This window comes from Marmota monax, unplaced genomic scaffold (genome assembly GCF_021218885.2).
Source record: "Marmota monax isolate L192 unplaced genomic scaffold, Marmota_monax_Labrador192_F-V1.1 WCK01_AAM20220418_F8-fsc00057, whole genome shotgun sequence".
NCBI lineage: Eukaryota > Metazoa > Chordata > Mammalia > Rodentia > Sciuridae > Marmota > Marmota monax.
The window spans coordinates 1,372,261-1,399,394 of record NW_026693933.1 but is presented as its reverse complement, the minus strand read 5'-3'; the positions used below and the strand labels follow the sequence as shown (position 1 = coordinate 1,399,394).

Genomic DNA, 27,134 nt, shown 5'->3' with positions numbered 1-27,134 from the left:
GAATCCCCACTGATACCTACATCTACACAATGGCATAATATTTGCAAATAACCTCTGAACATGGTCCTGGATACTTTGTCATTTTTAGATTACTTATATCTAATAAAATGTAAATATGATGTAAATAATTGCCATACTGTATTTTTAGGGAATAATGATAAGAAAAATTGTATATAATTGAAATTAATTTTCTGTCCAAGTCGATCTTCAGTTGATTGAATCTGTGGATGCATATCTCATGGATACAGAAGCTGCAGATAAGAAGGGCTAACAGTATACAAAATTTTTATTGATTTGCTTCCATAAAGCTGACTAGAGAAACAAGAAAAATGTGAAAATATATATTCTAAATTTTATTAAATGTCAGAAATGGAGTTTAAAATCATAACGTGATATCATTTCACATTCACCATTTTGACTAAATATAAAAAGCCAGAGTGAAGAAGTATTAGTGATAATATGCACTAGTGAGAACTAACTTCTAATGTGAATGTAAATGGGAAAAAACTCTGGAGAATAATGAGGCATTACCTCATGATTACAAGCAGTACCTCACAATTATAAGAGTGTTCATAGCAACATTTCCATGAAAGCAAAAAACCTGTAGTCAGCTCAAACATCCTTCAACAAGCGAATAGAATAATGTTGATGTACTCAGACAATGGAATAGAGCTGTGTAGAAATAATGAATGAACTTTAAAACAATATTGATGGAATGAAGTAAACACAGAAGAAAAATGCAGTGTGATTCCATCACTATATTAAAAAAGAGTATGAATTTAGATAATATATTGACTATGGATATATCATAAGTGGTAAAACTATATAGTGATAATTACATCATAATTTGGGACATTGTAGAAAGGATGCTCTCAAGTAGAGGCAAACAGGCTGTAAGGTCTTACAACTACACTGTTTCATTAATTTGGTAGTAGGTATAAAAGAATGTACTTATTTTTTAAAATTTTTATACATATATTACCCATTTCTCATAGGTATATTTCATAATGTTTTAATGAAAAATTGTTAGCTATACAATATTTTAAAATTTCTTCCTAACATTTTTTTTTTATTTTTAACCATATCAGAAATTTATTAAATATATTTATATTGAAAATCAACATTTTAATATATTTTCATATTTAGCATAACATTTTTGTTTTGAACATACAACTAAACAGAAATAGTTTTGTACATCTTATTGAATCCATACAGGCTGAGAAATATAAAATATTGTAAAATAATGTTAAAATTAAATTATGTGATTTGCATACTAAACATGATAGTCAAATAATTCTAGTGGTCTAGAATTTATTACATACATTTGCCAAGTAGCTGGAAATAAAAACAGACTGTGTGCAAATCATCTCGGCTTTGAATTCCAAATTAGAACTCCCCTTATATTGGAACATTTCATCACCACTAAGAAAACAATTATAATGGAAACACATATCAGGAAAATAATCTGACATGCATTGTTTATGAGTAGAATATGTCACCTGCTATGGTTTGGGCATGTAACCCCCCAGAATTTATGTGCTATAAGCTTGGTCCCAAGTGTGATGATTTTTGATAAGTGGTAGAACTTTTAAAAGTTGGGGCCTCTTGGAAGTCAATTAGGCCATTGATGGCATTGCCCTCAAAGGAGATTAGTGCTAACTTCATGGAAAAATTTAATTTTCTAAGAGTGGGATACAAAGCAAGGCCACACTGTGCATTTGGTGATATATATATATATATTATGTATGTTATATATAATATATATATATATATAACATATATATAAGTAATATATGTATATATGTATCACTTAAATATAAAATTGCAAAGATGCATTTCCATTATTTAAGTGTTTAAAATTGTCTTCTTGCTATCATCTTATATATATGATTCCCTTTCCATTTCCCTTCCATGTTGTGATCCAACCGGTGAGGTCCTTCCTGGAGGCTGAACAGATGAGGCCTCCTGATTTTGGATATTCACCAAACTGTGAGCTAAAAAACCCTCTTATCAGAGTCCAGATTCAGGTATTTTATTATAGCAACACAAAACCAGCCAATATAACATATTTTTTTTAATTCCAAGAAAAATGTAGGATCTCAATATTTATAATTGTATAACCTTTACAAAATATCATAAAATCTATGAATTTTCTGTTCAATGTGTACACACATGTTTACACAATCTTGTAGATATTAGTTTGCCCAAAGACTCCCTGAAACTGTAAATTAACAATATTTGTAATAGAGAAATGACTGAAGCAAAAAGGAGACTGCTTTATCCAGTCTTCTGAACATATCACTGTGCCCTTTGAAACTGCAAAACTCATAACTGTAAAAGCATTTCGTTAAAATTTTCTCTAGATTAATATTTGTCACTGAATATCCAAATTTAGTTTTGTCTGCAATTCACAAAATAATTTTTTGAGTAGTCGTCATGCACACATATCAAAGAAACAGCAAGAAACATGTTAAAGATTATCATCAGAGCTCAAATTTTGTCCAAGAAGTACATGTTACAAGAAAGGCAATGAATCATTAAAAAAAAAAAAAAAAAAAATTGAAATTTCTCTTTTGTAAGAAAATGGTACACCTTTATGGATTTGAAATCTACAACATTTAGGTAAGTGCTATACACTCTAAAATTTTACAAATTCTAAAATGACAGAAATCGTAGGTTAAATTAAGTATACACTAAACTGTGCTTTATAATTAAAAAAAAAAAAAGGGGGAATGGGGAAGGTAGTCAGTGTAAAGTGCTTGCCTAACCTGCAGAGGTCTGGGTTCAATTCCCAGAACTGACAAAAGAAAAGTAGTAAAATGATTTAACAAGAGAAATACCTGGCACATTATTGCTATAATGTGTTATTTAAATATAAAATTGCAAAGATGCATTTCCATCATTTCAGTGTTTAAAATTGTCTTCTTGCTATTATCTTCTTTGTGACAGTAAAACTTAAGTTTGTACCATCAAATTCTTCTAATTTCTTGGTAAGGTTTTTGGTCACATTGCCTATTGCCTACATTTTTGCTTCCAGACTTATGCACAACTTTGCAAACATGCTATGTCCAGTCAAATACCAATAGTATCTAACCCTAAGGAGATCCTTGTCTCTCTCACAAATTCTTGTGAGAGGTGCACATGTGCAGTCCAGTTATTTGGATTTATTTAGGAATGGAGTTGAGGGCATAAAGGAAAATTTTTTTAAACAACTTGGAAATTTTTAAAAAGTTGCTTTGGAAGCACATATTGTCTCTAGAGAATGTAGGGTTATCTTCAAAGTCTTGGTGTGAGAATGGAGAAGGAAATGCGAATTCTAACAACACCCTTATTGTGGGGGGGGAACCCCTCAATATGTATCTCTCCTTTCCTTTTAAGCCATTGTCTTATTTCTATTCATAACCTGCTAGCTACCTCTTCCATATTCTAATGTGCAAAGTGATGGTCCTCTGTTCCCCAGCTTTCTTGGTGAACCTTTTGAAGTGAAGCTTTCCATCTTCTTGATCACTCATGTGTACAGTCTGTTTCTAACTGAATTAATACATATGTAATAAAATAATAACAATTTGCTGTGGCTGTTATCACATAGGACTAGGAAATAAAATCTCATTACCAAGACTAACAAGGAGCCTCAGATTCTGCTCTCCTCACTTGCCTCTTTTCTTGGTATTCAAATCTCCTGTCCAATTCTGACCTCTTTTTGCCTGACTTGAGTTTCCTGTTTCTAACATCCACCCACAATCCGCACTCTTCCTGAATCATTCCTCAGTTACTGAGCGTGACATTCCTGTTACTTGGAGTACCTTCTCTCATGTCCTGTTATTCTTGTGTACACATAATTCAAGGTCAAACTTTCATTACACTTCCTCTTTGCAGCTTTCCCTAATCTCCGCAGTCAGAATCGTATTTCCACCTCTTTGCTTCCAAAACACTCTATTATTCATCAGGCTGCCTCGTATAAAGATAAATGTGATTAGATCTGTCTTTGTAAATAGTATGGGAGATCACTGAGATCTGGGACCGCTGCTTAATCATGTTTATTTTACCCAGAACCAACAGCCATGGTATACACTTTTTACTCAATGAATGTTTGATTCAAATGTCTGTAACCTGTCTTTTCCTCCAGTTTATAGCAACTGCTTTGATTATTCACTTGATTGACTTTCTCCATCTCTGAGTCAATTGCTGAATGTTCCCACTCACATTTCTGGCTTGCTTCAGATCTGTGGTTTTTTTTCCCTTTACTCCTTGATCTGCTGCCATTTGACACCATGACAACTTTATATCCCTCATGCTATTCTGCCACCTAATGATAACACACATTCTGCAGGCCAAGTAATTATACTCCTTTTGAAGCTGATGCCCCCCACTTAACAAATCTTGTTCCTTTTTGCTCCACAGAACACGCTCTTAGTCTAATGTAGAATTTCCTGCTTCTGTACATCTTGCATTGCTTTCATATATATTTGTATTTCTATCATATTTTTTCACTTTAACTTTTCCCAGAAAACATTGCATTCATATCTTATAATGAAGATGAGAAAAGTATAATCATTCTTGTTCTTTGAAGTGTATTACTGTTGATATTTAAAGCCTTTTTAACTGGAGTCTTTCTTGAACATTGAGATCTGCTATGGGCAATCTGGTTGTGACAATTAGCCAACATAAGTAAATCGAAATCCTTGCTGTTTTCAGTGAAGCAGCATCTTATCAAGGCAACAGAAAACAAGACAAGCCCTGCAGTGTGGTTCCTGTTATGTCTTGCAGTGTTGTAATAGTGGAACCAATTTCACCTTTACATGCCTATTCCTCACCAGAATCCTGAATATTCATCTGTGTTATGATGAAAAAAAAAAATGCTGTTACATGTGGTAGGAGTATTTTACTTAAAAGTAAAAACTTGCATCCTTTAAGTTTTTGTTAGTATTTCATAAATAATACAACTATTTACAATGTATTTATACTGTATTAGGCATTATAAATAATCTAGAGGAGATTTAAAGTACATGACTAGATTTATGTAGGCTACATGCAAATACTATGCCACTTTATATGGAGAACTTGAATATTTGTAGATGTGGTCTCCACAGGGCTTCTTAGACCCATCCTCCATAAATACCATGGGGTAACTTTATCAGACTAGAAACATGGAAAAAAAGTTATAAATAGACAAACTGGATGTTGAAGGGACACATGAAAATATGTTAAGCATTGTAGAATCTAAAATATGCAAACTAAAGATAAGTTGCCATCTCATAACCATTATATTAGTTTTTGATACTTTTGTAAGAAATTACTAAAACTTTCCAGCTTCAAATGATACTCATTATCTTGCAGCTTCTATAGGTCAGAACTCTGGGTATGACTTAGCTGAATTCTTTTCTCAGAATCTCATAAAGGCAGGGATTTTAAGGCCTGTGTTCTCATCTGGAAGTTGTACTGCAGAAAAATCCATTTTCTTGCTCCTTAAGATTGTTGGCAGAATGTACTTCCTTGAGGCTAAAGAATTCATAAAAGCCTGCTTCCTAAAGCCCACCAAAATAGAAGATAGGGTGCTGGGGGATACCTCTGCTGCTTCAGTTCTCTGGCCTCTTTGCCCTCTTTTGAAAGACTCACTTGAGCAGATTGAGTCTACTCAGGATAATCTCCTTTTTGATGAATTTAAAGTCAACTGATTAACAGCTTTCATCCCATCTCAAAATCCCATCAACCATGACATGGTGTGCAATCTAATCAAGGGAATGATGTCCCATCCTACTTACCAAGTTCTGTTGGTTAACAAGAAGTCAGAGACTCCACTCATACTCAAGGGAAGAGTTACAGAAGTACAACTTTGGGAGCTGGCCCTAGAATATGTTCCCTACAGTTATGGGCAAAGACTTAAACTAAAATAAGTTATTTTTGAAGAGAAATTGATTAGCCTATGCTAAAACATACTCTAAAATACAGCAATACCATAGATAACTATGTGCCCAGGAGGCATATATGGAATGTTTATTGAATAATTAATTTTAAAAAATAAGAAATTAGAGATAGTTTAAACTTACATAAATAAAAATCAGAATAATAAATCATGTGTGTTATACAATGAATACTTTTACTCTGCATCATCATGATAATCAGTGATCTAGAGCTACATATGCATATCCATATTAATGGATACATTTGGAAAACTTGAGAGAAAAAAATGCAAGTTGTTTTAAAAGATAGGCAGAGTGATTTAAGCTACATAAAGTTTAAGATAAATAAAATGATGCTATGCAGTGTTCATACCATGTATGTCACATGTGCATTAAAAGAATAAAGGAAGTACAGAAATAATAAATAGTGTTGATATTGTTTTGAATTTACATGATGTTTTCAGCTTTATGTTACTGTGTCAAAATATCTGAGATGAAAAAATTAAAGGGAGGAAAGGTTTATTTTGAATTATGATTTTAGATGTTTCAATCCATGGTCACTTGGCCCCACCACTTTGGGCCAGAGTGACATAGTACATTATGGCAGAAATGTGTGGTAGAAGACATCTATTCATCTCATGGGAAGCAAAAGGAGAGAGGACAGGTTCAGGTCCCAATATTTCCTTCAAGGGCATGCATGCCCCAGTGACCCAACTTCCTTCCACTAGGCTTCACTTCCTAAGTGTTTCACCATCTCCCAAGAGCCCTAAAATGTAGTGACTAAGTCTTTCAGTTTATGGGTTTGGAGGGACATTTAAGATCCAACCCATGAGGTGTGAGTTTGTCTGACTGTGGAAAAATATCTTTGCTTACCCATTGAATAAAGATCAATTGAAATACTATATTTTTATATTTATATAAGAGTCTTTTTTTTCAAAGAAGAGTTCAGTATTTTTGTGTTTCCTATTCCACTGACTTTCAAAAAATTTAATTTAGAATATTTCAACTTTCAAATAAGCCTCAGGAGGCTATTGAGGAAAATTCATTAGTTAAAAATGGTTCACTTCTGAATTCCCTTTTAAAAGGTATTTTGAATGCTATAAGAACATTCCATACCTGATTAGATCTATCACTAAATATGACAGAAATATATGCTCTTGAGATTCAAAGGCATTTATAGGTTTAGGACTATGTTAATTACTGGTATTCATTTGATCATATAAATTAGTATATTGGCAGTAAACATCAATGGTATTACTTAGCAATAACAATATTTTTATGTATTATCTAATATAATACACACTTCACAGTAAAATTTGTATCTATTGTTTATGCCTGTTACTTAACAAAAAATTCAAGATACATGTGAGGCACGCTTCACAGAGCAGAAAGTAAGTTATAACAAAGGTCAGATCTAGTGAACATCAAATAGGAACTAATTTAGGAACTAATATGAAAACAAAAAATGAAGTATGGAGAGAATCTGAGGTTCCTAAAAATATTGTATTGAAAACAATCTTTTGGTAAATAAAGTAACATATGAGAGATTCATTAAAGAGTGTAATCATTTATAACTAACAAGGAAGTCATAAAACTTTATCAGCCTAACAAATACATTCATGTGAGCGAGTAGATCTGTGCATGCCTGTGTAAAATAGTGTGTGTGGTGTATGTATGTGTGTGTGTGTTTGTGTGTGTTTGTGGGGGTGGGGTGGGAGGTATCAGTTGTTCCTGCTTGCCAATGGAAATAGATTTACATAATGAAAATTTCAGTGCTTTGTTCTTTTCTAGTATGTCCTAGACATGTATTTATAACAGATGCCTCAAAATTAGAACTATACCTAAGTTGAAGTGATATATATTTTTGTTCAGGAACCTTGACAGAGGCATCTGTTAGTTGAAAGTAGATTGCACGGGGTGATGTAGGCTCTCTGGACTTCCAAGTGCTGCTAAATTTAGTCCCTTCTAACCAGGCAAGCCCAAGGTAGATTATTTCTTCACTGATCTCCAAGCAGCTGCTGCTTACCAACCTTTATTGAGGTAGACCTGATGTAAAATATTACAATCTCATATCACACCTTGAATTATTTTTAAAAAGTAATTTATTTTCAATATCAGTTTTTGGAAACCTATGTTTATAATGTGGCTCCGTTTGTCAGTGTTTCCTTTCTTTAGAGGGCTGTCCCTCAGGTTCTCTTGAATGTATTACACCCTATCATATGAGTATTCCAGTTCAGAGTTTAATATTTTTAAGTCTTTTTTGCTTATAAAGCTTTTAAATATATTTTTCTTTCAGTAGACCATTAACATAAAAGTAAACTAATTTCTTTAGTCAATTGATTGCTTTGCAATTCTGGAGATTAACTTGTGTAGATTATAAATGAAAACACAACATGTAAACATAGCCCTTCTTTGAGTTCAGCCATCCAATGTAATTGGCGTGGGGATGTGGCAGGCACTAGTGACCTTATGCAACAGAGTTAGGCCTCCTGAGACCATTTGTATTATCATTCTGCCCAAGATGAAAATCAGGCATAAATAATTTACATATGAAAGTGACAGTTTTAGGACAGATTCAGCTCCAAAGCTACTATCCTAAAATGTCATATGCTTAACCAGTGTAGACTTTATGGTCCAAATATACATGTTTAGTTTTGCAAATTGAACATTAACCTCTAAGTAATAAAGGACCATTAAAGGAGGTTAGATGTGGGGGTCATAAATACTGAGGGACTTTTACAGCGTAGATAATTTAACAAAGGGAGTTTGTTACATATGAATGAATCAAGATATGATAAAGGTCTGAGGTAAGGCAGTGGCCAGAGAGGTGGAGGCAAAGTATGTTTGCTTTTATCATGTGAAATTTATAGTAATTGCTGTTTTTTTAAAAAATTGGAGAACAATGTTTATATTCCAAAAGTTTTCTTAATTCACTTCTAAAAAGTTTTGCAGTTTGTGGCTAAAATGTTCTTCGATACATGTTCTTGGTAATTAACAAAAAATTAACATTTTATCAAGCAAGGAAAAGGAGCATTTTATATTTTAATATTAACAACAATAGAGAAAACTGAAGGACAAAATCACACTGTCAATATTTCTCAGTGGTGTTTTTGGTGAACCAGAATATATGAGGAAAGTTTAAGGTAATAGGTTTTTAGAAGAAAAAAAAAAGATATACTGCCAAAATATGTTTTTCTATTGTTGACATCTATGTCTGTGTATAAACTGAATACAACTCTGTTTTATATGGTGGAATTATTGCAAGCATTGCTGTTTCTCAGAGAGGACATCAAATATCATTCGGTAAAAAGGTCCCCATTGTCCGTCAATAGTAATTTTCCTTAGGCAGTTGTGTATTGTATCTTGAAGTTAGATAACAGAATTAAAGTAGATTATTTTTCTAGGGATTACAGGTTTGAAAGATATTAGTTCCTTGCCAGTAATCATTAATTTCCAGGAAGTGCCTGAGACTGGAGTTATTATTTTTTAATGAATAGAAGAAAATTGTATAATTGGTAAGCACCTACATTCTTAATTCAATAAAAAGTCTGAATATGTATTATGTCAGTACTTCTTCACGAAGGGAATTAATAGATGTGAATTCATTTTGGAGGGGTGAGTTTCTGCTTTTGTAAATGGGGCACAGAACCTTGCAAAGATAAATTTATTAACTTGCAATGATCAATATTCTAGGAAATATCTGTTTCTATTGAAAAAGGCCCAGGTCAGACAGATTGAGAATAAGCATTCAGTTGCATTTTTCCTTAATCATTATTGCATCCCAAGGGTGAAGGAAAGAATCATCCTTTATTATGTTTCCTCATTCATTCTTTCTCCTATTCATTTTTGTTTAAGTTTGTGTTGGAAAATCTTTTCTAAAAATCAAAAACATGCTTTGTTCCTTGGCAAAATATGGCCTACAAAATTGACATTTTTTGTTTTGGAGTTTGGAATATTTACCCCATTCTAAAACATAGCAATAATGTAGATTCTCCCCCACCCCTTATTTTTATTCTCAAGTCCTAATTTTCCAGAAATCCATGACTAAAAAGTCCCAAATTAGAAGAAAACCCAGATGGACTATTTATACTCCACTCCCAAAGACCATATTCCTTTCTTTAGAGGGAGATGAGAACTGATAGACAATATGAAACTGATCATATAATGTAAGAGTGGTAAATTAAGAGGTAAACCCACACACAAATTTCATTCAGAATATGCTAAAATATAACAATACCATGACAGTGGTATTTTTGTTTGCTTCCTATATGTGTCAAACATTACCCTAAGTAACTTTTTCTGGTTAATATTGCAAACAAACCACCAGTGCTTAGTGTTGTAAAACAATCATTTTATCACACTCCAGGATTTGGTGCTTCAGGAAATTAGAATGGGAGTGGTAAGGTGGCTTGTTTCTGTTTCACATTGTCTGGTGCCTCAACTGGGAAGACTCTAAGCTTGGAGAATGTGGTACCTGTAAGGTTGGGCTAGACTCATCGAAGACATCCTTGTCATAATTCTCTCTTGCATATTTGGGGATTGGTGCTGGCTGTTGACTGGGATATTAGCTAGTCTGATGCCTGGTACCCATACAAGGCTTTTTCCATGTGGGAGAAAGATGGTCCAAGATAAACCTTTAAGAGTGTTCTAGTTGGTCTTCACATGACTAGCTTGGGCTTTCTTAGGATATGTCGGCTAGCTTCCACGAAAGAGACAGACTAAAGTGACATTTTATGAGGTAGACACAGAAATAATGTAGATTCACTTCTACTGTCCACTGTCTTGGTTAAGGAAGTAAGCATCCTAAAAGTACAAGAGGATGAGACATAGAATAATCTTTTAAAGGCATTTATAACAGGTTCTATAAAACCATGTGAGAGAACAATATTACTGTCATTGTTCTTGGAAAATAGAACCTGCCTGATGACTTCACATTCAAAATTTTATGTTGGAAAAAGATCCTGTTCTTATACATGATCCTCATCTTTACCTAATCTGCCAGCTTTTATTGTAAAGGTGTTCTTAAAGTCATATCTGAAAAGAAAAAAACTGAAATTCACTTAATGTTTTTAAACTGAATAAAATAAAATACTAATTCAATTTCAAAATCCTGACTTTAAACTGTTCAGGATACAAAGTTGGTAATATGTCTCTTTTTTGCAGCATCAAAGATTTTCTTTGAATTTTTTCTGTTAGATTTTTCTAATATGTCAGCAGACTCCCAAAATAACACAATCATGAATTTTATATTAAGCCACCCACATAATCTTTTGAAATATTTGTAGATTTGTATACTCCCCACACCAGAATACATATTGTATATATGTCTAAATGCTACAAATACATCTTAAATACATATTTATAAAAGCAAAAGAAAAATAACCCTTATTGAGATCTTGTGTTATATATTATGTGCATGTTATTTGGTTAAATGCTAATACCTCTGTGAGGTGGGTGGTTGTTATCCACTTTTCATGAGAAAGAAAATTGAGGCTGACTTAGGTTAAGTGATTCACTTCACACAGGGTAAAAACTGGGCTCAGAATGTGAAGGGGAATGCAGGTTCATCTGATTAAAATTGAAAAAATATAACTATTCGCCCTTTAGATTTTGTTACCTAATCACACATTCTTCTCTGCACCTCTTACAATCACACCTTTCAAAGAATTGATGATATTTAAGGTCTTCATTCCTAAACTTGGTTGCAGCAATACAAAAGCTTTATGGTCTTACCTTCTCAGCCTCAAAAAAAAAAAAAAAGGCTTTAGATGAGGTCACCAGCAACTACCATATTGCCATTGGATCCTTCAATCATCATCTTAATGAATGACTCAGTGACTTTAGGACAGTGCCTTCTACCTTTCTCTTTGAAGTAATCTTTTTTTTTTTCTCCTTTAACTCCACATTGTTCTAGTTGTTTGTTGGAGGTGGAATGGGGGAAGTGGGGAAGGTGTGTTTCTATCTCTGATGTCTAAATGTGGGAACCGCCTTAGCCTTAGAGATTTATCCTGGACCATCTTTCTCCCACTACACTCTGGCCCCAGATGTGTTGGATAGCTTATCTTTGCCACTTCAGATGCCTCATTTGTCCTTTCTCATCTTGCTCTCTGCTTCATGAGGCTGTTTTACAATGGTAAGACTATGGTAGAGGTCTTTGCTCTCTGGTTCGTGTTGGCACTGGAGGAAAAGGGAGAAAGAAATTACCCCAGTTGTAAGGCACTGGAGGAAAAGGGAGAAAGAAATTACCCCAACTCCTGTCCAGCTAGGTCATTCTAAGATGGATGGATGTTTTCCTTAAGGGTGTGGCTCTTATTTCTTATTTGCTAGAGCAGGATCTCTAAAATTTGTTAATTTACAATGAATAGAAGTTTATTTTCTTTAAGTTCTAGAATCTTGATTTGGAGAAATACAAATCAAGGTGCTAGCATTTGGCCACAGCCTTTCGCTGTGTCATCATATAGCAGAAGGGCAAAGAGGCAAAGAGGTTCAAAACTTGCCTATTAAAAATGGTCTTTGGGGCTCGGGTGGTGGCTCAGGGGGAGAGTGCTCACTTAGTAGATTGGAGGCCCTGGGTTTGATCCTCAGCACCACATAAAAATAAATAAAATAAAGGTATTGTGTCCAATTACCACTAAAAAAAATATTTTTAAAAATGGCCTTAGTCCTACCCAGAAAGGCAGAGTGGCCTAATCACTCTTGAAGGTCCCAGCTCTTAATACTGATACATCCACAATTACATTTAACATGAGGTTAAAGGGAGCAGGTATTCAGACCATACCCACTAATATAGAAAACCCTCTACATAGCTATGCGAGGTCTGTTAGCTGAAACATCCTGTGTCATTTCAGGATGTTCATAAGCCCACCTTTAGCTGCAAACTTGGTTAGCTCTCAACTATTTTTAGTACTGGATACCCCTTCAGCCTTTATTAGCTTCCCTTACCCATGTCTGTTCTTTATATATAATCTTTTCATTAAACTCTTTATTACCCACTTTAGGTGTATCAACTGTTTTGTACTGGGAACTTGATACCTGGAATCCTTTACCAGGAAACACTGAGATGGAATTAGGGATGTATAAGCTCACCAGGAAAGTATTCCTATGAAACACAAAAAGAAGAAAAAAGTAAGCAGGATAGGGTAGGGAAATCCTTCAGGTTATGATGCACATCTGACACAGGTGAAAATAGAGTGGGAGATGTAGGACCAGTTAGAAATAGCCTCACACTACAAACAGATCTGATGTATTTTCAGCCAGTCTGATGGGGAGCTTTGGAACAAATATAGACCAGTAAGGATTGGACTGCAATGCACAAACTATCATCTCATCTCTGACTCCTATCTGTAAAGTTTACCCCTTGGTTTAAAAGCTAAATCAGTTTCTAAAGACAGAAAGAAGGAGAGACTGTCAGATGATTACACTCTTAGCAGATGAATATAATTCTGTCTTTAGCAGAGCTTAGTGCCACAGCTCCATATCCACCGTATAGGACAGACATAACTATCTCATTGGTTAAAATATAATCTATACTGAACAGTTTATAATATCAGACCTTGTATCCCCTTAGCTCTAGACTGATCATCTACTAGTACTGTCAACTAAGATGCCTGATATTCATCTCAAATATTACAAGTGAAAAAAATAAAATATACATGTCATTCTTAATCCCCTCATCCTGTACAAAATATAAACCATTCATTATCAAATTCAATTTCAAAAATGTATGTTGACATTGTTTTTTTAAAAAACCTTTGTCCTTATTTCCTCTTCCCTAGTTAAAGCCATTAGCTCTTATCTAATTTTTTAAGCACTCCTTGTTGGTCTTCCCACTTCTGTTCTTGTCCCTTTTCTATTGATTAGAATGACTTCTTAAAATATACATGAAAAATGTTAATCATTTGCACAAAATATTTCAATACCTTCATAATCACTTATGGCAGGTTTTACTATCCGTAATATGACCTCTAGAGACTCTCCCCCATCTAGTTCTACAGTTATTTTTCCAGCTTGCTCTTATGGCCTACTGCTTTTTATTCACTGGGGTCCAATCACAGTTGTCATCTTTAGACAGTGTTTTAGTCAGATTTTCACTGCTATGACTAAAACACCTGACAAGAACAATAAGAGGAAGAAGAGTTCATTTTTGATCTCAAGGTTTCAGTCCACAGATGGCTGATTTCATAGCTCTGGACCTGAGTTGGGGCAGTATACCATGGGGGCAGATTGTGGCAGAGGAAAGCAACTCAGGCTATGGCCATGAGTAAGCAGAGAGAGAGCTTGACTCACCTAAAACAAAATATATACTCCAAAGGCTTGCACCCAGTGACCCGCCTCACACCCTACCTGCCTATAGTTATCATCTAGTTAATACATATGAGGGGATTAATACCCTGACTGAGGTTCTCATGAATAACCTAGTCATTTCACCTCTAAGTTTTTTGCATTGTCTCATACATGACCTTTTGAGGGACACCTCATATTTGAGTCATAACAGAGAGCTTCTAGTATTTCTACTTTTTCTCAGTTCTAGGCTCTCAGAATGGTTTTGACCTTATTCAAGTGTATAATTATTAATCCACTTTTATTACTTAGTTTAAATATATCTTCTTTTATAGGTTGCTCTTTGAACATCCCAAACTATATCAGGAAATCCTGGTGTACTCTCTTACAGAATCTGGTTGCCTCTTCTCCCTCCCCCCATATAACTGATAATAGGTCACAATTATTTATTTGTATAATTGGATTATTTAATATAGATCTTTCCCTTTTGCCAAGAGCCAGGAATTAAGTTACAATATCTATTTAACACATTACTACATACCCAGATTCTGAGAATATGCCTAGGACAACATTGGGTCTCATTTTAAATTATTTTCATGGTTAAATAAAGAAATAACTATAAATCAAATTATAGAATTAATATTCTGTTTAATTTGATCTTACTTTTCATTAAGCAATTATATGATTATGATATGACCCTGCATTTTCTCACCCCCAAGGTATTTTTTCACTGCTTATCTTATAATTTGAGTTTCATGACTTTCCTAGTCAATATTTTCAGACATCATAACATCTTTTTGTATACATTTGTATACATGTATTCTTCAATGTGCCATAATGTTTACCAACTATTATTTGAAGATTGGAATCATGACATACTGACCTGTGATAAGTTTGTAAATATTTATACTTAATGTGACTAACAATGCATCCAACCCAGAAGACTCTTTTACTTAGATCATGACTAATAACTTCTTCACAAGGTAAATGGCTCCTTTCTTAATTATGAAGAATGTTTTAGCCCAGGTACAATAGGCCAAATAACCTTCTTCAACTCCTTCAACATAATTATTTTCTGCCACCAACTAGGCAAAGTGCCACATCTGTTGACTAGATGAGAAAGCCAGAATTAGACTGATTTCCAAAAGCCAGTAAAGTGGATCCCTCCTGGTACTCATTTTATGTGCCTAAAGAAAACCTTCTGCAGGGAAACAGGAAATCTGTGAATGCACCATAGGGATTCTCAGTTGAATAGGTTGCATTCTTTCTACCTGTTTATGAAGAAGCAGAGACTATGAGAAAGTGCTGCCATCATTTTCATCACATTCTGAGGCATGAAGAATAGCGGTGCCTCTGGATTTGATATTATACCAGCAGCATGTCTCTTTTGACAAGCTTGGGATATATTGATTCCACTAGTTAAAATATTTGACTGGAAAACTATTCTCCATCTGCACTTCAGTTCATTTAAGTATATGAAACTCAAATTTAAAATCCTTAGATTTTAAATCTGGTGATTTAAAATCTGGTGATTCAATTTATAATTTCATACTCATTCATTTCATCACTCCATCACTGTTTTATTTGTTTGGATATTATATTTTATAATCAATTATTTAACTTACATTATTTAATGAATAATATATGTTGCCCCTTAAAAGTTAGGGGCAACATAAGTGATTTTGTGCCCTGATGGGATTGATTATCATTACTACTATAATTTATTAATTAACTTGTTGGTAAGTCATCAGGCCTCTGGAGTCACTTTAGTTTATGACCATTCAAGAAAAACAAATGGAATATGAGAATTGGCCGGATTAAAGAAAGGAGAGAGTTCAAGAAGCTGTTAAGAAGCTATTTTAATAACAGAAGACAGAGAAAAAAATAAATTTAGATATTGACCTGTTTTCCAAAATGCAAGTTTGATCAGGTTTCTGACTTTATTTTTTCTTTTCTAGTAGTCTTTTCATTCTTCCTTACTGCCTTTAGGATAATGCCCTGACTTCTTTACTAAGCATACTTTCAAAATCTGGTCTTTTGAGGGTTTCTCTAATGAATATGGCTCTGCTCCAAGAAAACTTTATTTAGAAAAACAGGAAGTGGCCCAAATTTATTTTGCTGTTAATTGTTTGCCTACCCAGGTCTATCTTATTGGCCTTCACTATGCTTAGCACCTGGCTTCCCTTCTCAATTTTCTTTATTATTACCAATAACAAAAGAAATTACTATATTTATAGCAAACTTGTCAACATTTCTGGTAGGTAGCTAGAGGAAGACATAAAAATATTTAAAAGGACACTTCCTAACTTTTTATTGTAATGGAAAATTTCTGTATGCCTCAACCAATATCTACTTACATGATTATTGGCCACTTTTCCATGCACAGAACCTAGCTATAGTCATTTTGATAGATATATATTCACTGAATAAAATTAAGGTTTTGATACCAAGGAAGCAAGGGAGAATGGATATTGAGGGGACTTCCAGCAGTCTCTGCCACACCTACCAGATTCCAGTCACTTAGTGTTAGTTACCTTACTTGTCAAGATAATATTTGAACATATGTATGGAGCACAGCATGGTATCTTGGCATATATCTATATTTATTCTCTTTTTTTTTTTTTTTGGCTCCAGGAATTGAATTGGACCCAGGTGCCACCTCTCTCTCTCTCTCTCTCTCTCTCTCTCTCTCTCTATATATATATATATATATATATATATATATATATATATACTCACTAAGTTGCTTAGGGCCTTGCTAATTTGCTGGGGCTGTCTTTGAATTCACAATCCTCCTGGCTCAGCTTCCCAAGCCATTTGGATTACAGGCTTGTACCATCTCGCCTGGCCACATTTAATCCTTTATTAAAGAATATCACTAACTTCTGGAAAGGACAAGATAGCTGGAGATCCAGGCTCAGACAGGCAAAGGTATCCAATTATTTCTGTAATGAGTTCGTTACAACTTCTTTCACCCTGTCCTTGAATCACTCTGCACTCCACATTTAAAGCCCCAGGAGACTGTAATGTGCCAAATGTGACTGAATCATCTGTCCCTCTTTGGATAGGGGAGGGCAGAACAAGTCGTTTTATACCCAAACTGCGTGTAACTGAAGAGAAGCAAAATGTTAGGATGAAATCAGTGTGAAGAATGGAATCTGCAGAAAGAAACTGGGTGGATGACTCAAGAAATGTCCACCACATGTCCCCATTTGTTTCAGTTTGCTTTGCAATTTATCTTCCGTTAACACACTAAGATCACTCTTCTTCGTTCATTAAGTAACAAACTACCACCTTACAAAGCTGAGTACAGGAACCCTGAACAAATAAGACCAAAAATAACAGATTTAAATTTATTTTTACTCATTTATTTATTTATTCTTGTTAAAAACAAGGTAATAAAGATGTGACTTTGGGGTCCTGGGATTGATACTGTAGAACAATAAAGAGATGGTAAGCAAAGGCAAGGCCCTAAAACCAAATGAGCCTTGTCTGAATAAACAGTCTGACATTAGCTAATGTCACTGTATAAATAAGCCTTTCAGTGATGCAATTTCAGAAACTAAGCAATTTCTTCTAAATACTTCATTTTCTTTAAAGATTACAGTGCTAGTTGGGTTGATTGCTGAACAATTGATTATAGTCTCTGATAAAAAAAGTTGAAACCAGATGGGTTTTCACTTTGTCTTTACAGATTTGCCAGTGAATCTAAGTCCATGACAACCTAAGTATTTATTTTAAAACATGATTCACCCTAGAATCATCTACTATCATTAAGCAAGGCTTTCAAACATTTGGAATTGCTTTAATTTGGCAAATGTATTGCGATTTTTAAAACTAAAGTTATTGTCTTCATTTGATAGCTAGAAAAATGTTACAAGAATCCCAGAATTTACTTGCATGATGGCAAATGTACATGCTATAGCTGAACTCCATTCCAAATAATTGCTGGAAATCTAGTAAATTAGAAATTGTATACTTAGGAGGTGATAATGCTTATTTTGACTCCTTTACATTTTGTTTTAATTTCATTCATGTAAATGATTAGGAACTATGTATTAAAATGCCATTAAAGAATGAAAAAGCAATTAAAGGTTATTCAAAATAACTTTGAAATATATGATTTCAAAATTGACAATCCTTACTATTTTATAACTTGCTAACTTTTTTTCCTTGGGGCAATAATGCTAATCTTTTGATTTTTATATTTTTCTTTTCTCAGTGCTTTAACACATTATTGAAACTACAAACATCTACAGCAGTTTCATGTGGACAGATTGTGTGTTTTGAAAGCTTCATATATTTCATCATGAAACATGCCACTTGGGATCTTTGAAGCATAGAGTTCTGCCCAACACCTGAATAAAGAATCCCTTTCCTGGTATGAAAGAGAACTTATCTCCACCATGACAAATCAGGAAAAATGGGCCCACCTCAGCCCCTCAGAATTTTCCCAACTTCAGAAATATGCTGAGTGTAAGTATTCACATTGATAATATGACTTCTTGGCTCTTTTGTTAAAAAAGGTATCATTCATTTATAAGAAAAGATCATAGATACTGTATATCAGAAATATGTACAGGTGCAGATCTGTCTTGTGTTCACAGGTAGGCTGACTCATGACTACATTTTTGGCATGAGAGAAAGGAAAAGATAAATATCAAATCTAGAAGTAAAAAAAAAAAAAAAAAAAAAAAAAAAAAACAGGCTCTGAGACTCAAAACTAAGCTTGGGGAACACTCCACCTGTAGTAGAAGCAAAACAAAGACACACTGGCAGAATGGAAACTGGTGATACTAGAGTAGGAAAGTAGAGCACCAACAGGAACATAAAGACAGTAATGAGAAGGAAAAGGCAGTAAAGGGCTTGAGTCCCTAAGGCCTGACTCATCTTTTCTTTTTGTTAACCTATCACTTCAAAAGGACTGGAAGTAGGGAGTCATAGATACATTAGAGCATTACAATGAGAGACTGCAAAGACAGAGAACTTGTCAAGACCTTAAGCCAACCTGTCATTGTGTGTATTAGTAACAATTATAGGACATGATAATTCAATGCATAAAATGGTATTTTAACATAAGATTTTTTTTTAAATGTATGGGCAGTATGATTTTATTTATAAGAACTTTGTGTTTACTATAGATTTTCACAAATACATCATTCTTCCTAAAGCAAATTTAGGCCTTAAATATGAACAGCAGTTGGGTCAAGGTACTCAAGAGAGAAAAGAAGCAAATAATAAATAGGAAATAATAAAAGGCTGGGAGGATAAGTAGAAAAAAAAAGGCATAGATGTAATAACAATGTTGAGAATAGAGGGAATAACATTGTGATTGTCAGAATAAAGAAATGGAACAAAGAAAAGAACCAGTAGCACACAGCAGTAAAAGAGGCAAAAATCAAAGCATCTGGTGCTACTCATGCAGAGAGAGAGTGTGGCATATAGGAGATGAGCATTATGTATGAGTTGAATAATATGAAGGCAAAGAAGAGGAAAAGGTTAAATGCAGAAGAGGAATTTAGAACATAAAAAAGTAAATGTGATTAAAGTAGTGAATAGTATCTCGTTTACAGGGTACATATTATGCTCCTGGAATAATGCTAAGTACTCCATATGGTGCTTTGGATTTCACTCAGAGGTGGGAAAGAATAGGAAAGTCTTTGTGGAAAAAGTCAGATTTTTAAAGTAACTTAAAAATTTGGTTTAAGGTGAAAGACAAAGCAAATGGTAGGGAAAAAAGGAAAAGTTGACCATACTTTTGAGGAAGGGAGATAAGTCACATCACAAATTGAGGTTAAGTGGAGTTAAAGTCATAAAAATGAATCAAAATGCATAAGACTAAACTAGAATCAGGCAGTGAAGTATCATTGTAGGATTATAAATGGTAGAGTGACGGGAATACTAGTATGCTTCAAGAAGTTTAATTTTGCGACTGAGAAAATGTTTTGGGGTTTGGTTTGTCAATTTTTTGTTATTAAAACAAATAGCTGAGGTAATAAGTTTATAAGAAGAAGGGTTTATTTTGGCTCACATCTTGGGAGGTTTCAATGCACAGTGGGTTCCCCCATTACTTTTGGCCCTGTTCGAGGCAGCAAGTCATGGTGAGGAGTACATGGCAGAGCAAAGTCATTCATCTGATGGCTGAGAAGTTAAAAAGAAAAGATGAAGGGGCTAGGGTGGTTTCATTACCCATTCAAGGGCATGCTCCTCAGTGACCACAAAACCTCCCATTAATTCCCTCTTAAAATTTCTACCAACCAGCAGTAGTGCCCAGCTAATGACTAAGCTTTATACTCATGACCTTTGGGAAATACTTAGCATCCAAACTTGATTAATACTAATGGAAAGAGACTAGAGTTGGACCAGTTAGCCAGCTCTTGGTGTAGACTAATGTGGATTATGAAAGATGATAAGAAAATTAGTGATTCAGATATTGTAACATTGAAACTAGCAGAGAAGAGCTTGGGAAATGATCAAATATGAGAAATGAGGAGGAGAGAGAGAAAAAAAAAGTCTAATTTAGGTACAGATTTGACTTGGAGGATGGGGGATTATGGTGATAAGATCCTTTAAGTAAAGAAACATTGAGTTGGGTTTTAATTATGATAATACTTGACTGTATTTTTAAAGGATATTCTCTAGTGTTTGGGTACTCTTAAGAAAAATGCCTATGGAAGCATTAATATAAAATAGGCACATTATTGCTATGATAGCTAAAGTATCATCTGTAATTACTCTTTATCAGATACAGAAACTCTATTTGAATTGATAAGCAGAGGGACATTTCTTCTGAAGTATTAAATATAAGCAGCCAACTGTATTTTATTATTTAAGGAATATGGGGGTATAGTTTGGCTTACAATGTGGTTGTATCCCAATGAACCCATTGTTAGTTGAAAACATGGCAACTTAAAAACAAACTCAAACAAACATTATATTTTTGTAACACAGTATGCAGCAGAATATATGGCTTTTTTATCTTTGTGATCACATGGCTGATTGGAGCTATAGCTCATTGCCACTGCCAAGCATTGCCAGAGAGTATTATACCACCTATTGTTAGCCAGGGATAAGATCAAAATTCAGATTTTGAGGTAGGGCTTTTCCTGAGTTTGTGTCACTTTTTCACCATCAACATAAAGTAAAAAAAAAAAATGTTTAAGTCTAACCATTATATGCAGAGGATCATCTTTATATGGAAGAATGCTTGAATTAACCAATTTGTGGAATTGCTCAAACAGGGTGATAAACATTTTTATAAATGTAAAAATTGCAATGAACTGAGACTAAGTTTAGTAAGTATTCAGTGAACTGGTAATGAAAAGTGACACAGTGGGGGAAAGCACATTATTAGAATGGATTTCATGAGAAGGCATATTACATACACATTAACCGAGAATTTAAAAAAAAAATAGTTCCGGTTCCACCAACATTGCATTTACTTCCCTTTTTAAATAGTCAACATGACATGAGATGTGCTAGACTTTTTTTTCTCCCAAGAAGTTTTCCATATAATTCAAAAGCAAAGTGTATCAAACAATTAGAACGTCTGCTTGTGTAATAAATTGCCATAGCCAAAAAATAAATGGAAACATACTTATAATCTGAAGATCCTAAATTTAGTGGACATTCCATACTGTTTTCAGCATGCGATCAGCTATTAGGGGTATTTAAGGATCAGATTTTTCAGGTTGTAATGCAATATTGGCAAAATGAAATTCCTCTATATTCTATTAGAAAAGTAGTATATTAGATTTACTTTTATTTTGTTTTTTTTTCAATAAGAAATTTTTTATATGTTTAAATGACTAAATCTTTTTAAAAATTTATAGATTTAAAACTTTGTTTGAAACACACTAATATTACGCATGTTGTGTATTAAATAAGTGTTTTTATGGTTGGTTGGTTGGTTTTGGATGGAGGGAGGCTTTGGAACTGATGGGCAAAATAATTGAGATCGTAGAAAAGCCAAAAATTTAATGGTGAACCTAGAGGATACCATAAAGCTCATTTCCACAAGTTACTTATCTGATTTGGGGTTCTCACTGCCATCACTGCAATATATCCCATCCTTCTGGCTTCTAGGCTGTTCATAAAATTAACTGGATATAAAGAAAGGGCAAAGCTCGTCTAGCATTCCTGGATAGGCAGCTAGCACATCAGGCAGCTCATGTTAAAAAGCCTAGTCTCACTCTACCTTAGATAGTTTTTGACGAGTGTCTTAACATTTTCTGTACCAGTTTTAAGTATTAAATTGTATGAATTTTATATGTGAAGTAAGGTGGGAAGTGCCTGGCAAATTCTTAGTGATATAACTATTTAATGGAGGGTGAATGAATGTATTCTTTTGTTGTTGATCAAATAGAAAAAGGGCTGCATTTTGGAACATGAAGAATTGGTATCTTTTTTTTTTCCCCCTGCTACAAGCCTAAATTCTGTTCACAAGGTAGAAGCTTCTGGTGCTATTGGCAGCCTTAGTTCTATGTTGTCCCCACAAAGGCTGCAGGCAGCTAATGCAGAGCCTGCTGTGGCTGCCTGCAGCACGCTGTGACCATGCTCCTGTTTGGGATTTCAGGCTGAGTCACTCCATGGGAAGCATTTCCATTGATATGTGGGAGGGGAGTATAATTCTCATCTCTACTTTATATTATATAAAGTCATCCAAATTGCTGTTATGAGATAGAAAGCTCTCACTCCTGCAGGGTGGAGAATTGAGCTGATCTCATTATTGGTCTGTCAGTGCTTCCTGCTGTGGTTTTGTGGCACAGCAAAGGGTTAAGAAACTCAATCTTTCATAGATAACAATACCTTCCATGTAAAACCTACATGATATGTTCAAGTGAGTCATTATCTGCCCACATATTATCACTTTGGATTAGCTTTTTGTTTGCCATATATAAAGCATGCTATATGGCATATAAATTATTTTTGAAAAATACTGCTATTAGGGTGGGAATATTTCTAAACTTTTATAAATTGTATGTCATTTATAGCACCCAGGGCCTCATGCATACTAGGCATGCACTCTACAACTGAGCTACATTCCAAAACCTTCTTTAAATTTTATCTTGAGATGGTCTCATATGGTGAACTGTGGACCAATATGGCTAAATGTTTAGATGTCAAATTTCTTGCAATAGAGAAGGCATTCAGCATGACTTAGTGGAAAAAACACCATCTGTGCAGTCAAACTAATATTTAATGGTATTGGATTCCAGTCCTTCCTTCTACGTATTTACTGGAATAAGCTTGAATATGTTACATAAACTACCTAGGCCTCAGCTGTGTCCCCTAGGCAAAGTTGATTCCACCTCAAAATGTTCTTTAATATAAGATTTAATGAGATAGTCACGATTATCTTTGTAAAGATTCATAGTGCCCTACCATAAACAACCTACAAATATTACCTCACTCAACTTTCACAATAATCCTGGGAGGGAGGCAAGCATTCTCTCTGAGGATTGAATGTTTCTGGCGGAGTATCTGACACAGATTCTTGACATTGTAAGTGACAACAAAATACAAAGCTGTAACAATTTATTTGTGTGATGAAGATTGTTATGTCAATAAATTGGCTATTCATCATTTTTCCAAAATAGGGAAAGCTAGAACTGGGATTAAAATCCTAATATCTCCATTAGCCAAAGTCATCTTCTAGAGGGTTTTTGCATACAATACAAAAAAGCACAGCTGTTAACTAAAATCTTGGTCCAAATGTGTATTTGTGATCTTCCTGTCTGGTATATTGAGCTGGGCCCTATGTATACAAAAATGACATTCTGCCTGACATACAGACAGGTTTTACCATTCTTCCCACATTCATTCCTTCTGTCCCTCAAGTCTCCATCATTCTTCCTTTACTAACCATATGCTAGAGAAAAAAGAAATAAAAGAAAATCATGAAGAAATTGTAATAAAGGCGCAGTACTTTTCTATTTTCAGAACTTTATTCTTCTCCTTAAGGAAGTCTTCCATCCAGCATTAGGATCTAACTGTGTCTTTGAGATTTGATTTTTGCTTGATTCCTACAAGATGGGATAAGGAGAGGGGAGAAGAGACTTGACCTCCTACCATGTATGTATTTATTCATTGTTAAGCAAATTCAGATCATGTGCTAGCCCTCTTCCCAATTTATCATGCTGAGATTAGCTTTTACTTCTCTCTCATGCCCTGAGTTAGATTGGCTCTATTTTGGGAGCCCAAGCCACTTATTGATAATTACTCTCTTTGTACAAGACAAAAGGATAAATGGCATAGGGCCATTTAGCATAGCATCTGAGAACACATAATTTGGTGTCAGATAAAACTGGATTTGAAGCCACTGCTGTGATGTGTACCTTAGTTTCTTCATAGAATCATGCTAATGATTAAATGTGAAAATGTTTGTTAAGGTGTTTTGAATTTAATACTTTTACTATGATTAGGGTCATGATAGTGGTGGCTGAGATAGTTTAATATCAGAGGACCTTCCATTACTCTGATTTAGGTCCCCTCAAGTATAATACTACCTATTTGAAATATCTTGACTTACCTAAAATGTCATGACTTTGCCCTGATACTTGGTCTGAAATGTGAATCAGCAGCCCTATTTTTGATGTGTGTTTCTCATTTCTGACCCTGTTTCTTCTGATTCACATTGATTAACTCAGCAGTTCTTGGCTTTGGCCCAGATTGTATTTCTGGAATGTATGTTGGCTGCATAATCTCTTCTGCCTCATCTCTGGCTCTGTTTTCTATTTGTTGAACTGCTTCAAACTGAATTTCCTTTTGGTTTGCTTTCCTGTTGTCCATATGTCTTAAATCTTTCAATTCCTAATTCTTGAAATAGTAAAATATAGTAATAATTATGAATGTTTAAATTCCTGTTATTTTATGACCCCCAAACATATAATTTTGGTAAGTTTTAAACATTTATTACTTTAAAATTTTCAGAATCTTTATATTTAGATTTGTGATTAAATGAACCTCAATAATGAAGTTATGACTTCTATGGAATATTGGTTGGGTCAAACCAATTTATGATATCATTAAAATATTCACAAAATCTCAGTGGCTTACCAAAGCAGAAGTTTATTTCTTATATTTTTTATCTGAGTTAGCAAATGGTTCAATCTCACATTGTCCTCAATTTTGTCCTGGGCAGATGGAGCATCCATCAACTTTAGAAATTGACAGTTGTAGGAGAGAGGAGGGGGTGAAAGAGAGAGAGAGAGAGAGAGAGAGGGAGAGGGAGAGAGACGGAGAGAAGCTTGTGAATTGAGTGCTGGTAGAAATAGGAACACTTTTGTTTTGGTCTAAGATTTCATATGACCACATTTAACTTCTAGGAAGTAGGAAAGTATATTCCTTCCATCTTCCCAGTGTTAGAAGTACTGCAATATTTCATGAAAATTACTAATATGATCAGTATTATAGGAGTAAAATATAGACTATCATTTACTTTGGAACATTATGCCAATCATTGTAAAGTCTTCTAGGCTTCCATTTCTTCACATGTACAATGAGGATAATAATGATAATTTTTTATTAATTTTTTATTAATTAGCAATAATATTATAAAAATTTACAACAAAAATTGTTGAGGCTTATGTATCTGAATTATATAAACCATCATTAATTCATTGTAGATGAAAAGTGGTTATTCACTAGAAATTTCCTTAGTTGCTACCATCTACATTATTATAAGAAGTGACACAAGAAAAAAATAATAAAAAGTCCAAAGCAAATGAGTATGCAGGCTACAGGAATTTAAATTTCCCCCTTTATTATTCTTTAAGCAAACAGTATTTAGTGCCTTTAACTCTTAAACATTATGCTTGGCTCTGGTAATGTAGAAATGAGTAGTGAGATACTTTTAATCCACAAGCTTACTAAAGTCTATACAGAAAAATGGTGGCAAATGATGATAAAGCAATAAAATGGATTATTAGTATGTTAATCATATGTAATATTTCTTAGAAAGCTTTTATCTCTGCTTAATGTGAATAAAATTTAGTAGGGGAATTTCAATTTTGATTGAAAGCATTGCAAAGAGGTAAGAGGATGTCCAAGCAGATATTAGAAAATGTGCAGAGGCATGGAAGAATATTACACATTAGGAAAGAATTGAAGTACATATTGGTATATACACATATTTTGGTATGAGTATCTGTGTGTGAACATGGGTGTGTGTGTGTGTGTAAGTGCTGAAGATTTCAGCAAGAGTCACAAAAGGTGAGTCCATGTATGCCTTTTGATAATATATTGTCTATTAACATTTGGAGACATTGAGGATATTAATTTTGGAAATGGTGAAATTATAAAATATGGATTTCAGAAGAACTTCAATATATAGTATCTTGATGTGTGTTAAACATCAAATAGCAAAATACTTTATTAGTACAGCTTAATGAGTATGCAGGATTGCATGGAAGTTAAGGCATTGTTAATACACAAGTAAGCATGTATTAGAGCATCTGCAGGGAAATGAACTGAATGCAAGCATCAGTTAAGAAGGGTAGGGTATTTCATCTTGGAGAACTTAAGTCAATGTGGTCCATTCAATCCAGGAAAATAATACAAACAGGACAGGTTTAGATAGAAACTGTGTTTTGATTTCGGACAATTGAACTTTCTGACTTAAACATTCAGATCCAGATGTACAGTTCTAGATAGAGCTCAGGAAAGAAATTTGAGCCATAGATGTGGAAGGGGTGTTTCTTTGCATAGTGACTGGTTATCAAATCATGGCCATAGATGAGATGTCCAGAGAAAGCAGACTCAGGAGAGAAGGAAGGAGAGTTAGTTCTAGGGAACATTGTATTTGTAAGACAGGGGAAAGGGGAGAGATGCATGAAAACAACTAAAAAATTACTATTAATAAAAGAAAGGAAGGTATAAATGACTGAAGGATATTCCCCATCTAAAGAAGAGAATTGTTTTCATAAGCGAGGTCTAAATTCAGATAATAACCAA

At 34.2% G+C, this 27,134-nt stretch overlaps 1 protein-coding gene across 9 annotated transcripts in view; it reads left to right on the top strand.

Annotated features, from left to right (window-relative positions):
• The window catches only part of Dgkb (diacylglycerol kinase beta), a 769,121-nt gene that overhangs the window by 129,436 nt on the left and 612,551 nt on the right, over positions 1-27,134 (top strand). For all 9 annotated transcript variants that reach the window (XM_058585317.1, XM_058585316.1, XM_058585318.1 and 6 more), the window contains exon 2: positions 18,403-18,656. In XM_058585317.1, the coding sequence (XP_058441300.1) occupies positions 18,587-18,656 (70 nt within the window). In that variant the 5' untranslated portion in view covers positions 18,403-18,586. The remainder of the gene's footprint in view (positions 1-18,402; positions 18,657-27,134) is intronic.